Here is a 14,772-nt window from a genome sequence, read left to right as displayed (position 1 = left end):
GCGCCGCCGGTTTCCCAACAGCTCCAAAACACCTGCGCTCTGCCGGCCGGCCAGGGGGCCCTGCGAGCGGGGCAGAGCCGGCCCCAGCAGGGAACTGCAGCATCCCGGGGCTCTCCTGGCTCACCCGAACCCCCGTTCTCCCCTCTGTGCCCCCCACTCACTCACTCACCCACCCGCGGCTCTCCTGCCCGGCCCAGCGCAGGGGAGGGGATGCACAACCATGCCCAGCCAGGAGAACCCCGCTGCTGTGAGCCACAAGTCAGGAATTCCCTGTCCCAAAGGAAATGAAATGCCGTTTCCGTCCGGTTTCTCTAGAGGATTTTTAATTCCTTTGCTGATGGAGCGATGCTTCTTCCAGGAGCCAGCACAGCCTCCTGCCTGCCCTGCAGGCACAGCCTGGGGAATGCTCTGCTTAACCCAGGATTCAGGTAGGAACAGGTGAAAATTCCCAGATTAGAGGAGAAAGGCCTAGCTTCACCCTTCATCCTGTCCCTCAGTGCCACAGGTGTCTCCTGGGATCATTCTTAGTGTAAATCCCTCGTTCATCCAGCTCCCCACCCACACCTGCTCATCAGAAGGGCAGGAGACAAGCAGGGATGTCCAGGCTTGGAGGAGCCCTGGTGCAAAGCTCCTTTGGAGGCTGGAAAGTTTGGGCTGGATCCCTCTGACCCCTCCTGCCCCCAGGATCCCAGCTCACAGAGGGGTTCTGGGCCAGCCCTCGCCCCACAGTGCATTCCTCTGTAGTTTTCACAGCCAGGAGTGGGTTTTGGGCTTTTTTGTTTGCTTTTTGTGCCTCTGCAGGTTGTGTCTGCTGAGTGCCAAGGTGGCCAAGCACTGAGCTGCACCCCCAGGCAGCCCTGAGCCAGCTGTGCCCTCCTGAGCTGCTGTGTCCAGTCCAGAAGGGGATTCTCAGAAAACAGCTCCAGGAATTGTTCATTGCCTGCTACAAAGCCACCTACAGAGAGCAAGTTCCAGAGAACAGCATGTGTGCCTTGACCCCAGCAGCCTGATGGTAAATGTCAGCATGCACACAGCTCCTGGCTGAAATCCTCACCTTTCCTGCTGCTGTGAGCCCTCCCTGCACCCTCCTGCCCTCCCAGCCATGAAAGAGGAGCTGAAACACAGCCAGAGCCGGCTCCACCAGCCCAGGAGAGCTGCTCCAGCCTCTGGGCTCCAGGGAATTGGGCTGAGGATCCCCTGCCCTGCTCTGTCCTGCGGCAGGGCTGTGCAGAACCAGCCCTCCGGGCCCATCCCTGCCCTGCTCTGCGCAGCCTCATCTGCCTGGCCCTGCTGTCACCCTGGGGAAGCTTCCTGAGGGACAGCAGGGAGGGAAATGCACAGCCCCAGGTGCTCCTGGGCTGGGTTTCTCTGTGGTGTGTCCTCAGGGAGGCATTTCAGGGTCAGCCACATCAGCCCAGCTCTCAGTGTCCCCCAGCAGCCTCTCCTGTGGCACCTGGAGAGCTGCGCCCTCCCTGCAGAGCTCAGGCTCCAGCCCAAGCCCCCTCTGTTGCCACATTTCACAGAGAAAAGCAAGGCACAGTTCTTCCCAAGAATATTCCTGGGTTTCACATTCTCTGAACCTCAGAGAAAGAAAGAAACAATTCTTATCTCATATGCTGTGCCTGTGTTTGTGCAAAAATAGAATGCAACATGGAGATTGTTTACCCTCAGTGATGGAGTTTTGTTTCCTTGGCCTGTCAGGGCCAGGTGTATGTGTGTGTGTGTGTGTCAGGACTGTCAGGACAGTCACGAGATTCTGGGCAGATTCAGTTTAGATGTAATGTAACATAGTGTAATGTAATATAATAAAGTATATATATTATATATATATAATATATATGTAATAAAGTATATAGTATAGCATTTATACTATAAAATAATATAGTATAATAAAGTAATTAATTAACCTTCTGATAAGATGGAGTCAGATGCATTTTCTCTCCCCACTGTTGGGAGCGAAAATCTCATCTCCACCCCTGGTGTAGTATCATCCAAGCATTCTGCAGAACTCTTGTTCCTCCTCAGCCTCTTTCACTTTCCTCTAAATTGCCAACCACTTCTCCCAGTTCTCTGAACTGCCTCACCCGCAGGGCCAGCCCCGCTGTGGCTTTTCCACAGAACTCCCACTTTCCTGCCTTTTGGTCCCGTTGTTTCTCAAGGCCATGACTTGCACAAAGCACAGTCTGTGGCTTTGGGGGCCAGCTGCAGAGTGGCAGGACATCAGCTGGTCTGCCCTGGATGGGGATAAACCAGGGCAGGGAGGGGATCTGCTGCCGGTGCTCCTGCCGGGCTGAGAGCTTGTGGCAGCTCTTGGCCTTCATCAGGAAGGATAAGTCAGGGGAAACAGGAGAAATCTCCCACTTCAGCCTTTAAGATGGTTCTTCCAAGAGGAGCCTGCATGTCTCTGCCCACCTTGATGCTCTCTGACCCTGTCCACGCCACTTTTGGTTTCTCTTGCTCTCTTTTTGTCTGTGTTCTTTCCACGAATTCCCCGGTGGGAAATTCCTCTTGTTGAGGAAAATCACTCTCCATCACATGAGGGCCCCATGAAAGCCCTCAAGCAAGCTTTGAGGCAAAGCAGAGCACTCACACTCAGGCTGCTGGCTGGTGATTCGGGTCCCAGCAGGCAGGCAGGACATCCCCGTGGGGCCAGACCCCACAGCCATGGGATCACAGACATACCTGGGGGGCTACCAGAGCCCTGGGGACAGTGGCAGCCCCTGTGTCACACGGGATTTCCAATGTCACCCCTGTGTGAGGCTGTTTGCAGGACACAGGATAGCCCAGAGGGTCTCACTCGGCCCCAGAAATGGAGAAAGGGGAATTGCAGGCTGAGCCCAAAGGAAGGGAAAGCCAGAACCCCCTCCTGGGGCTGCAGGGCTGCTGGAGCCTGGCTGGATTCAGCTGCTGGCAGCACAGGACATGGTGCTGTGCTCAGGAAAGCCCCTGTGCCAGGTCACCCTCGGTGCTGCCTCTCACCTGTGCCGTGCTTTGAACATCTCATTTCACAACAAAGCAGCAAGGGCAGAGACATCCCTTACTTGTACTCTCCTTTTACTCTCCTTTCTCAGCACAGCCCAGCTTTGCTCAGAAAAGCCCCAGAACTGTTCCTCTGCAGCTCTGTCGGAAAGCCCAGCCCAGGCTGAGGCTTCGGCTGGGGGTGAGTGGGTGGACAGCAAAGAGAAGTGGAAGTGACTGCTCGGTGACTTTCCTGACGCCTCGGAGACGTCACTGAGCCGGCCCCTGGGGGAAAAACGAGCGCTCGGCTCCCGCCGGGGCACAGCCCGGTCCCGCTCTGCCCTGCTGCCACGGAGGATGCTGAGCGGCCATGGTCCCCTCTGCCACCGCCCTGGCGCTCAGCCTGGCGCTGCTCCTCGCCTGCCCTACCCACGGTGAGTCCCTCCTGCCGGTTTGCATCGCCCTGCTGGCCAGGGCTGAGCCTCGCAGCTCCGGGTGGGATCCTTGGCATGGGGGATAGGGTTGGAGGCGCAGTCCGGACGCCTTTGCTGGGTGCTCAGCCCTCAGATCAGTGCTTGGGAGCAGGGCATGGTCAGGGCTCCCTGCTCGCCTTTCACTGCTGGTTGGGAGCCCCAGGGCTCAGTGAGGGGCACCAGCCTGGTTTGTCCCCACTGGTCCCCATGTCCCCATTGTCCTCATGATGAGCCACAGGCACTGGGGACACGGCACTGGGCTGGAGGTTTGCCAGCAGGCAGCAGCTGCCAGAGACACCTGCAAGGGAAAAGTGTCAGAAGTCATCAGCGGGGCTTTTCTGCCAGGTGTCAACACAGAGATCAGGCAGGAGGTGTGAAAAAGTCTGGTTTCACCCAGGCAGCAGATGAGCAAAACAGGAAAGCCGAGTCCAAACAGAGCTGGTGGCGAACAGCAGGGGATGGGGGATGCAAATACAGCTCCTTTCCTGGGGCTGAGAAGCACCAAGAAACCCCAGCTGGGCTATCCCAAAAAAGAAAGAGGAAGGAGAAGAGGGGGCTGAGCAAATCCTGGAAGCCGGCAAGAGAAATCTGAGCAAAGGCTCGCACATTTCGGGTGGTCAGCACTGCCACGTCACCCATCACCCATCACGGGGGTGCTGCACGAGGCTGTCCCAAGGCTCGTGGGGGCTGAGGTGGGGCAGGGCTGTGCAGCCCCACCTGAGCCCAGGTGTGCCCCACAGGTGAGAAGCTGGCCAAGCCCCGTTCCGTGCGCATCACCACGGAGATGGGCTGGCCCCTGCTGCGCTGGAAGCCGGGACGCGGCTGCCCCAGCGACGCCCGCTACAACGTGGAGTACGTCGTGTGAGTAACAGCGAGAGGGAGTAACAACAACGGGGTCCTGCCCTGCCCAGCGCCTGCCCCAGCTCTCTGCTCACCCCCGGTGCTTCTCCCTACAGCTATGGCATAGGCATGAACTGGACAGCCATCCCGGAGTGCTGGAACACCACGGAGCACTCCTGCAACCTCACCCACTACACCCTGCACCCGGGGCAGCGCCACCATGCTCGGGTCAGGGCCGTGGCCGGGAACCTCACGTCCTCCTGGAAAAAGACTGGAGGCTTCTACCCAGAGCAAGGTGCCTTGGGCTCTGTCTCCAGCCTGTGCTGGAGCTGGGGGGTCAGGGTGTCAAGGGATGAACGGGAGCTGGGATATTTCCCTCCACACCTTCCTGGAGGGCCGGAGGGCTGCGCAGGGGGATGGGCCAGCCCGAGGGAGGGTGGGACGGTCGCGGCTCAGTGTGGTGCTGCAGGGGCTAAGCTGTGAACAGGAAACAGCCGTGACCTGCCCTTGTGACTGCTCTGCTTCCAGCTGGCCTGCGCCTGGCGGGGCAGAGCCTCTCCGTGATGGGCAACTCCATCCAGGTGCGGCTGCGGCTGCTGCTCCACCCCGGGACCAGCCCCGAGTACAGCGACTTGCAGAGGGAAATGAGCCGCTACCACGTGCACCTCCGGAGGACAAGGGACAACCACACGGTGAGAGGAGTGGCTGATCCCCTGCTGTCCCCATCTGTCCCACAGGGTGCTGCTTAAGTGGAAAAACAGACTGTTAAAGCAGGGTTGTCCGCAGGAGTAAATGCTGAGCTTTCTCACAGCCACAGCAGTGCAGAGAAGCTTCTCTGCATGTTTTGTGGGAGAGTTTTCCAGTTCTCGGGGGAATTTTGGATCTAGCTGCTGTCATCATTATCACAACACACCCTGGGGATTTTCCCCTGCAGAGGAGGAGGAGGGAGGGAAGCAGGAGCTGGGGGCTGCCAGGTTCCAGCCCGTGCTGTTTGTTGCAGATCACGGTGGTGAAGAACCGCACTGAGTTCACCATCAGAGAGCTGTTCTGGCTCACAGAGTACTGCCTGAGCGTGGAGCCCAGCCTGGCCAACATGCCCATCCCCAGCAGGCGCTCTGCTGAGCAGTGTGTCACCACCGGCCCCAGGGACAGTAAGTGACACCCAGGAGGGGGGAACCACGGGGTGCTGACCCCCCCCACCCCAGCCTCCTGGCCCTGGGAGTGTGGGGATCCACGCCAGGGCAGCCTCTGGGTGCTGTGTGCACTGAGGAATCCCCTCTGCCCCCTCACCTGGTCATGTCCTCTCTTGCAGGCAGTGCAGAACTCCTCCCGACCATCCTCAGCTCCTTCTTCATCACCCTGTCCTTGCTGGGGCTCCTGGGGGCTCTGCTGGCGTGTACCTACATCAGGAGACCTGTGAGGACACCGTCTGCCCTGGTAAGGCAGGGACAGTGCCTTTGGGGCCGGAGCAGGGATGCAGGCTTGGGGAGGGCTGGGAGAGGCAGGCACCAACCAGGGATGAAGCACAGCTCACTCCCCTCTTCCTCTCCCTCCCCAGAAGTCCTTCATGAAGCAGAGCTCGCTCTGGGTGGAGCACGAGCCCCCATCCTCGGGCAGCCTGGATGCAGACCCCATCCAGCAGCTCTTCCTGTGCCAGAAGGAGCCCCAGCTGGGCAGCAGCCCTGGCAGCAGCACCAGCGCAGCCCAGCAGCCCCTGGAGCAGGGCTGGAAGCTCCCAGCATGGCCCAAGGACCAGCTGGGACCCACGGGGAGCAGAGACAGCAGCGGCACCAGCACTGACAGCGGCATCTGCCTGCGCATCCCCTCCTCCTCCTCTTCTTCATCCTCCTCCTCCCTGAGCTGCTCCGTGGGCCCTGAGCCCCAGGGCTACAGGCAGCAGCTGCCCAGGGCTGAGGACAGCGGGGTGGGTTTGGAGAGCCCCTGCCCTGCTGCTGGCTGCTCCTCTGGCAGTGCAAACACCAGCCCAGGGCTGTCCCCTGCCACCAGCCAGGCTGGAGTGGAGTTCCGGGGGTACCTGCAGCAGTCCAAGGGCACCATGGAACCAGAGAGGGGCCCGGGGCAGGGAGAGCCCCTCCTGGGCTGTGCAGGGTCCCTGCAGGGCCTGGGCAGCACCGACACCATGCTGGACATGGAATGCTCCGAGCTGGCTGTGGCCAAGGGGTATTTGAAGCAGTCCAACCCCGAGCATCCCCTCACACAGCACCTCTCTCCCCGGGGAGCTCCTGCCTGCAGCTTCTCCAGCCAGGTGGGGCCCCAAGTGCCCACCCTGCTGAGCTGGGCAGCCCCAGGTGCTCCACTGACCTCCAAAGCCAGCCCTGATCCGAAAACTCCCTTCGACCTGCACATCTTCAACAACACTGCCTTCCCTGGGGTGCTGCCACTGATCCCCAGCCTCAGCTCCAGTTGGATCCCACTGCCCACCCAGCCCCTGGGCCAGCTCAGGGGGGACAGCAAGGACAGCCGCCTGTGACCCGTGCCCTGGGGCCACCAGCCTGTGCTCCGACCCAACTACCTCGTCTGCCTCTGGATAAGCTACTCTTGACCCTGGATGTCCACGGTGCCAGCCCAGCCGTGGGCCAGCAGCACCAGCTCAGCCCCTGGTGGGGCTGCTTTGCCCCAGCCCTGCTGTGGGCAGCCCCCAGGGCACCCCTGCAGCCACCCCAGCTAAGGGGACACAGGGATGGGCTGTGCTGGGGGGGGCTCATCCTCATCTCTGCCTTGCCCAGCACGGGCTGCAGGGCCACCCTGGGGGCCTGGGCCAGTCCTGTGCTTCCATTTCCCCCTCTCCTGGGTCAGCTGGGCTGACGTCCCCACTCCTGGTGCCATCCCAGCCTTTCACAACACAGAGACTGAGGGCACAGTCAGGCTGACATCAGCACCCTGCTGCTGGCAGCATGGGGCTCCTGCCCTGCCTGACCCCACATGGATGAGCCCAGAGCCTTTCCTGACCCTGCAGAGACCCTTGGGGGAGCCCAGGGTGGGATCTGGGATGCACCTACAGGCCCAGTATGAGCCAGGGCAGTCCTACCCACACTATGGTCTGTGTTCTGCCACTCTCAGATACAGACATTATTTATTGCATTTCATTTGTAAATACAGAAAGGATGTGTTATTTATTTGGTCCATTTGCCTGTTTATCCTCTCCTAAGGCCAAGCTGAGCTGTCTGTTTCCAGATTTGGACGTTCCCTGTCAGCAAGAGGCAATGTGCCTTTGCCTCATGTGGGGAGGAACATTTCTACATCACAACTGGGAAAAAGGAGAACCAAGCCAGCTCTCCAGGAGCCCCTCACACGCCTGAGCTTCTGGGGAATTTGTGGGGGCAATCAGCAGAGGAGCAGAAGGGAAAAGAGGCTGGGCTGCTCAGAGTGATCCCACAGGGATGGAAAAGGAGCTGGGCTGCTCAGAGTGATCCCACAGGGATGGACACCCCATGGGACATCACCAGGGAAGGACAGGAGGACAAGTCAAACCCAGGGGTGGAGGAAAGACAAGAGTCAGGGCTCTGCTCAGCAACGTGGTGCTCGGTCATAGGTTGGGCTCCATGATCTCAGAGGTCTTTTCCAAAAAAATCGATTCTGTGAACAGCTGTCATCAGAGTGGAAACAGGGTGAGCTCACCAGCAGCTCCCCCTGGGTCGCCCTCCAGGTCTCAGGGAAGTTTTTCCAAGAGTCATTTCCAGGAACCTTCAGTGTGGGAAGTAAAACTGCTGCTGGAAACCCTCCTCGGGGAATGTGGTTTTCAGGTGAAGGGTTTTTGGGTTTCTTTTCAGCTTTTCCAGTGCAGGTAGGAGGAGGGGGCTGATCCTTGCTGTTTCCTTCTCTTATACCTCACATGGCACTGCTCACACATGAGTTCCATCCCTGCATCCCACAGGGATGTGGAGGGCACTGGGAGCCTCCTCCTGCCCCTCCACTGGCCCCATCTCTTCTGCCTTTGTGTATTTTGGGCGTTGGAGCTTTTTGCTTTCTTTTTATTTTTTTCAACTTCCTCTGGAAAGTGCAGTCATCAAAACCGTGGCTGTTTTTTGTTTTTCATTTAAATGCCGCTGACGTCGGGCCCCACGGACGGATCCTGCGTCATGCAGGGCTCTGCTGGGTCCTGCTCACACGGAGGGCTCCCAGCCCCCAGGAGCTGGCATTTCCCCTTCCTCTGAGCAGTCAGAGGTCTCTTTTCAGCCAGGAGAAAGCCGCAGAGCACAGGGTTTAGTTTCAATGGCCGAGAGCACAGCCAGTCCCTCTGACTCCCTGGAAATCCCACTCTGTCCTCACTGGTGTCCCTACACACAACCACATGGCTCTCATGAGTTTTTCTTTGTTCTTCTTCTGAGAGAAATTCTGAGAGAATTTCTTTCTTGCAAAGAAATGGTCCCAAGGCCCCCCATGCCTCAGCAGCCCCCCTGGCCAAGCAGGGCCCCTCTCTGTGGCCACCGAATCTCCCCGAGGCTGTTCCTGTGCTCCAGGCACTTCCAGCCCCTTGTTCTGCTGAGACCAAAGGCAATTGGCACCAAAAATCCACAAGGAACTTCCACAGGGGCTTTCTGAGGCGTTTCCTTGAACTGGGAATGTGGAGAACCAACTTCCATGTGGGTGAGGAACTGGATGGAGGAGGAGGAGGAGGGGGTCTGAGACAGATTTCCCATTTCCTCACGGTGTTTTCTGCAGTTGCACCAATGCAGTCACCCAGTTCTGGGGCTCCTCCTCAGCTGGTTCCATAAGGAACAGCCTGGTGCCAGGTCCCTGGGTGTGCAGGAGGCTGGCAGGTCTCTGAGCCATGGGCAATGTGCTGTTTTCTCCAGGATGTTGAGGAATCCTGGATAAAGCTGCATCCCCTTCCTCCATCCCAAGCACCAGCGCTGGCCCAGGCATGTCCTGTGCACCCGTGGTTGCAGAGGCCCAGTGAAAGAGACACAGGTGGAGGAGATGCCCAGGAAATTTGTGGAGTTTCCCTCTCTGGAGATGTTCCACACCCACCTGGGTGTGTTCCTGTGTCACCTGCTCCAGGTGACCTTGGGCACAAGGGGGTTTGGACCAGGTGGTCTCCAGAGGTCCCTTCCAGCCCCAAGGATTCTGTGACCCTGGGAAGATTTTTAGCAACAGAAACTGCACCGTGGCCATTTCAGTTGAAATCCAACAAAGTCAGGGGCTGTTTCTTACAGAAGTGAAAATGGAGGAATTTCGCCCAGGCAGTTTTTGTTGCTTTTTCTGTTGGTGCTGGGCTGTGAGTAAGAGGCAGAGAGGGGAAGCTCTGCAGGAGCACCCGGGCTTCGGCCCCATCCTCTGTGCCTGGGACAGCAGGAAAGGAAACACAAACCAAACCCTGTGTGGGGAGAAACCAAACCCAGAGCTCAGGGAAAGCCTCTGAACCCCAGAGCCACAGGCAGGACTTGAGCTGGGAAAACCTTGGACTGTGCTGAGGAAAGCTGTGATGCCCAGGGGCTGCAAGGCAGTATGGAGGCTTTGGGGCACAGCACAGGGGGCAGGGGGGGATGAGGGGATGTCCTTCCTACCTGCTCAGCAGCCCAGCTCTCCCCTCACGGCCTCTGGCTGTGGAAGGGCTCGTAGCCACTGCCCGAGGTGCCCAGCGAGCCACTGATGCTGAAGGGTGGCACCAGCTCCAGTGCCACTGAGCCCAGCCCGCTGCAGGGAGAGCAGAGGGGTCACCAAGCAGCAGACCCATCCTCCCGCAGCCCTGCCAGCAGCAGAACTGACTGGGGAGGGGCTGTGACACCCTGGCACTGCACAAGGGGAGCTGCCAGCCTGCCCTGGTCCCCCCATGGTGTCACTCACCGCGAGTGGTAGAGGCTGAAGACAAAGTCAGGCCCTGGGGAGGCAGGAGGAAGAGGAGGGAGAGGAGTCAGAGCCATGTGCTGCTGTGAACCCACCTTTGCTTTCCTGTGAGTGGCAGGGTGGGGACAGGCAGGACAAGCACCAGGACATCGCTGTGCATCCTCCCCCTCACCTCACAGTGCCCCCAACTTGGCCCTGAGCCCCCCTGCACCAGGGGTTCCATTTCCCGTGTTCCCCACACCCCAGGCCCTGCAGCCCCATGCTCTGAGCCCCCCTCCCCTGCCCTGTCCCCCTGTCCTGTCCCCATGTCCCCATGTCCCCTGTCCCCCTGTCCCACTCACAGCGCTGGCAGTGGCCCCGCCGGTACCAGCGGATGAAGGTGTAGCCAAAGCTGGCCAGGATCAGCAGGGCCAGCCCGATGCCCAAGACAACCCCGATCACCCTGACGGGCTCTTGTCCTGGAAAGCAGAGGGAGGGGGGGCTCTACACACAGACCCCTGAGGGGCTGCGGGTCCCCATTGTCCCCTGCAGGGCACAGGACAGGCGGGAGCGGGGGTACAACCCTCCAGCACGAGCTGTCCCCACGGCAGCGCTGCCAGCACCGTGGCACAGCGATTTCTGCTGTCCCCAAGGCCCCATGACGGAGACCACCGCTGTCCCCAGGTGAGCTGGCAGGGGAGGTGGCCACCCTGGCCAAGCTGTATCCCCACCGCTGGCCCCGCTCGCAGGGTGCTGCTCCTTTCCTGGTGGCGCCGGAGCCATTCCTGGGCTGGCAGGTCCCTCTAGAGGATGCTTCTGTCAGGACGAGCAGCGGCTGCCGCCAGCGCCAGGCGGGGATGGGACTCGGCCGGGGCTGTGCGGGAGCCGTGCGGGCTCCGCACCGCCCCATCCCTGCCCTCCAACAGCGTCTCCGGCAAAATCCAGCACCGATCAACGCTCCCGGGGCTGGCAGGACACTGAGGTGCCGGGCACAGCCACTGAGCATCAATTCCTGCGCGGACAGCTCTGCTGGGCTATGCCAGGAGGGCACAGGGGGTTTGGGCACTGCCCAGCAGCACGGCCAGGAGAGCACAGGGGATTTGGGCACGGCCAGGAGGGCACAGGGGATTTGGGCACTGCCCTGCAGCGTGGCCAGCGGAAGGCACAGGGACGGGAATCGATGCGGCACCGAGGAGACAGCGGGAAGGGATGACCTAAGAGCGGCTAAATTTAGGCAGATGCCAGCGGAGTGAGAACATTTCCCCTGTGGTCACGGTGTTTACACAGTGAGCACGGCCCCGGCGCGTCCTGCAGCCCGCAGCACCCGCTCCACCTGGCGGGACGGACAAACAGCCGCAGAGCGCCAGTCACAGCTCCCGGGGCTCGCGGGGAGGAGCGGGACCTACCCTGGCCTTCCTTTCTCTTCCAGCTGGCCCTCCTGGCCGGGCTCAGCATCCGTGCGTGGCCAAGGCTTCTGCTGGGGCCGGGGCGAGCAGCAGCCCCGGGACCCCCGGACAGGGCGAGGTCAGGGAGCCCTGGGACCCCCGGACAGGGCAAGGTCAGGGAGCCCCGGGACCCCGGACAGGGCGAGGTCAGGGAGCTACGGCAGCCGTGAGTCACGGCCGGAGCCGCGGGGCCGGAGGAACGTGCTGCAACAGCCTCCCTGAATCAGCCGGCTGCCGAAACTGCCCCATCCCCACGCCCACGGCCCGTGGGAGGGTGACGGCAGCGTGCCCGGGCCCTGCCCCGTGCCCGGTGTGGGAGGCGTCCCTGCCCTGGCACCCTCGGCAGCAGAGGTGCCCACATCCCAGGGCATGGCTCTGAGCAGCACCCAGCAGTGAGCCCCAGCCCACAGGGAGCAGGGAGCAAGGTCAGCAAAGCACTGCCCGTGCCATGAACACCCCGGCTCTGTCCCCTGAGGGGGGCAAAGGCACCCGCTCACCTGTGCGGGGGTCCATGTGCTGTGCCACAGGAGCTGCTCTCGTTATCCCGGCCTGGAGCTGCTGCTGAGCCCTGTCTGTGCTGGAGCCTGGCACGTCCTGCCTGTCCCCTGGTGACAGGGCTGCCTCCCTGCAGCGAGGCTGGGCTCCAGTCTGGCCCACTGGTCCAACTGGTTCTCAGGGAGAAAGCAGAGGAGCTGCAGCAGACACACCGAGGGCACATGGCTGTGCCCAGCCCGCCTGCATGGGCAGCTCTACCCTCCTGCTGCTGCAAGAGGCTGAACTGGGAGTACTGGGAGCCTGAGGGGCAGAGACAGCCCGGACTTTTTATTTTAAATTTAAAAAATAAAATTAATTAAAAATTAAATAAAATTAATTAAAAATTATTAATTAAAATTAAGTTAAAATAGAATTAATTAAAAGTAATAAAAATTAGTTAAAATTAATTAAAATTAGTTAAAATTAGTTAAAATTAATTATAATTAATTAATAATAAAATTAATGACTTAATTAGAACACAGATGTGCCCAGCTGGAGGGGCAGGGACAGCCCGGACTTTTTATTTTATATTTAAAAAATAAAATTAATTAAAAATTAATTAAAATTAATTTAAAAAATATTTATCAAAATTAATTAAAAATTAATTAAAATTAATTAAAATTAGTTAAAATTAATTAGAATTAATTAATAATAAAATTAATTACTTAATTAAAACACAGGTGTGCCCAGCTGGAGTGGCAGGGACAGCCTGGACTTTTTATTTTAAATTTAAAAAATAAAATTATTTAAAAATAAAGAAAGAACAAAATTAAACCAGTAAAGTGCTGTAAAGTGCCGTAAAAGTTCCATAAAAGGAAGTGCCGTAAAGCGCGACTGTCGTAAAACCGGCCGTAAAGCACGACTGTCGCAAAAGGTGCCGTAAAGCACGACTGTCGTAAAAGGTGCCGTAAACCACGACTGTCGCAAAAGGTGCCGTAAAGCGCGACTGTCGCAAAAGGTGCCGTAAAGCGCGACTGCCGTAAAGCGCGACTGTCGTAAAAGGTGCCGTAAAGCACGACTGTCGTAAAAGGTGCCGTAAAGCACCACTGTCGCAAAAGGTGCCGTAAAGCGCGACTGTCGTAAAAGGTGCCGTAAAGCGCGACTGTCGTAAAAGGTGCCGTAAAGCACGACTGCCGTAAAAGCGCGACTGTCGTAAACCGGCCGTAAAGCACGACTGTCGCAAAAGGTGCCGTAAAGCACGACTGTCGCAAAAGGTGCAGTAAAGCACGACTGTCGTAAAAGGTGCCGTAAAGCGCGACTGTCGTAAAAGGTGCCGTAAAGCGCGACTGCCGTAAAGCGCGACTGTCGTAAAAGGTGCCGTAAAGCGCGACTGTCGTAAAAGGTGCCGTAAAGCGCGACTGCCGTAAAGCGCGACTGTCGTAAAAGGTGCCGTAAAGCAGGACTGCCATAAAGCACGACTGTCGCAAAAGGTGCCGTAACGCGCGACTGTCGTAAAAGGTGCCGTAAAGCACGACTGCCGTAAAAGGTGCCGTAAAGCGCGACTGTCGCAAAAGGTGCCGTAAAGCAACACTGTCGCAAAAGGTGCCGGAAAGCGCGACTGTCGCAAAAGGTGCCGTAAAGCAACACTGTCGCAAAAGGTGCCGGAAAGCGCGACTGTCGCAAAAGGTGCCGGAAAGCGCGACTGTCGCAAAAGGTGCCGTAAAGCCCGACTGTCGTAAAAGGTGCCGTAAAGCGCGACTGTCTTGAATCATGACTGTCACAAAAGGTGCCGTAAAGCGCGACTGTCGTAAAATTGCTGTAAATGACTGTCGTAAAAGGGAGTGCCGTTCAGGACACAGGTGTTTAAAGCACTTTAATGGGTGTCCGCCGCCCTGCTCGCCCCGCCCCCCGTCCTCGCGGCCCCGCCCCCCGCCCCTCCCACCATCCCCGCCTTTGCCATCCCGTTGGTCCCCGCTTTCCCGGCTACCGCGGCCCCGCCCCCCGCGGTTTCGCCATCCTCGCGGCCCCGCCCCTCAATTCCGCCTCTCCGAGCCCGCCCACCGGCACCACCGCGGCCCCCCCCCCCCGATCCCGCCGCTTTCCCCCCGCTACCCGCGAGTGCGGCCGCTCCTGCCGCCCCCCCCCCGCCCCCTTTGCCGACCCAGCGGGGCCGGTGCTGGCCCAAGTCCCGTCGCTGCTGCTGCGTCTTTGCCGTTCCCCGCGGCTCCGGGATCTGCGGTGCCGAGCTCGCCTGGCGCGGCCGCGCTGCGTCCCCAGCGCCCCCTGTGCGCGCTGCCGCGGGCAGCCCTGTTCCGCCCCCCCCGCCGCCGCCGTTCAAGCACACGCAGCGCACCCCGAGCTGCCCACGGGCCCCGCGGCAGCGCACACGCCCGTGTTTAATCCCGTCCCTGCCGGCGTTCCGGCGCAATCCCCCGGTCCCGGCACGGCGCCGCCGGCGCTGGGACCGGGGCGCCCCGGCCCGCCCGGCCGCCCCGTGCCGGCGCCGCTCCTGCCCGCCGGGCCGGCAGCCAGCCCGGCTCCCAGCGGCCGCACGCCGCGCTCCAGCCGCCCGCCCAGCGCACCGCCCGGCACGGGGCCCCCGCGGCAGCCTCCCGCCGCCTCCCGCCACCCCGGGATCATCTCCCGCTGACGAGGCCGCCCCGCCGCCGCCCGTGGCCGCCTTCCCGCTCCTGCTGCCGCCGCTCGGCACCGCGGCGCCGGCCCGAGCCGTGCCGTGCCCCGCCGCAGCCTCCCGCTTCCGAGCTGCTGGATGGCGCGGCTCCGCCGCCTCCTGC

At 59.9% G+C, this 14,772-nt stretch overlaps 2 protein-coding genes across 3 annotated transcripts; one reads left to right on the top strand and one right to left on the bottom strand.

The window, feature by feature from the left end:
• The first annotated feature begins 3,328 nt into the window (after window positions 1-3,328).
• IL10RA (interleukin 10 receptor subunit alpha) lies at window positions 3,329-7,283 on the top strand. The gene is made up of 7 exons (XM_066564446.1): window positions 3,329-3,392; window positions 4,172-4,292; window positions 4,388-4,566; window positions 4,800-4,963; window positions 5,272-5,422; window positions 5,584-5,708; window positions 5,830-7,283. Exons 1-7 carry the CDS (start codon window positions 3,329-3,331, stop codon window positions 6,760-6,762), a joined length of 1,737 nt encoding a protein of 578 aa, XP_066420543.1. The 3' UTR covers window positions 6,763-7,283.
• A 65-nt stretch (window positions 7,284-7,348) lies between these two features.
• On the bottom strand, window positions 7,349-12,209 carry LOC136565715 (small integral membrane protein 35-like). 2 transcript variants are annotated; one of them, XM_066564447.1, is made up of 5 exons: window positions 12,001-12,209; window positions 10,421-10,537; window positions 10,080-10,113; window positions 9,800-9,929; window positions 7,349-9,609 (listed from the first exon to the last, which is right to left on the bottom strand). In XM_066564447.1, exons 1-4 carry the CDS (start codon window positions 12,014-12,016, stop codon window positions 9,824-9,826), a joined length of 273 nt encoding a protein of 90 aa, XP_066420544.1. In that variant the 5' UTR covers window positions 12,017-12,209; the 3' UTR covers window positions 7,349-9,609; window positions 9,800-9,823. The 2 variants fall into 2 exon arrangements, with proteins under 2 accessions (XP_066420544.1, XP_066420545.1); XM_066564448.1 differs by having other exon boundaries at window positions 7,349-8,569.
• Between the last annotated feature and the right edge of the window lie 2,563 nt (window positions 12,210-14,772).

The sequence above is a fragment of the Molothrus aeneus genome, chromosome 22 (assembly GCF_037042795.1).
Source record: "Molothrus aeneus isolate 106 chromosome 22, BPBGC_Maene_1.0, whole genome shotgun sequence".
NCBI lineage: Eukaryota > Metazoa > Chordata > Aves > Passeriformes > Icteridae > Molothrus > Molothrus aeneus.
Note: the sequence above shows the minus strand (reverse complement) of the source record. Positions and strands in the feature narration are given on the sequence as shown.

Excerpts from the sequence above, each read along its gene's own strand:
- IL10RA (XM_066564446.1), top strand. The coding sequence starts at position 3,329 with ATGGTCCCCTCTGCCACCGCCCTGGCGCTCAGCCTGGCGCTGCTCCTC. Across the intron at positions 4,293-4,387 it reads TACAACGTGGAGTACGTCGT|CTATGGCATAGGCATGAACT; the intron begins GTGAGTAACAGC and ends TTCTCCCTACAG. Across the intron at positions 5,423-5,583 it reads CACCACCGGCCCCAGGGACA|GCAGTGCAGAACTCCTCCCG; the intron begins GTAAGTGACACC and ends CCTCTCTTGCAG.
- LOC136565715 (XM_066564447.1), bottom strand. Across the intron at positions 10,114-10,420 it reads GCGGGGCCACTGCCAGCGCT|GGCCTGACTTTGTCTTCAGC; the intron begins GTGAGTGGGACA and ends CTGCCTCCCCAG. Across the intron at positions 9,930-10,079 it reads TTCAGCCTCTACCACTCGCG|CGGGCTGGGCTCAGTGGCAC; the intron begins GTGAGTGACACC and ends CTCTCCCTGCAG.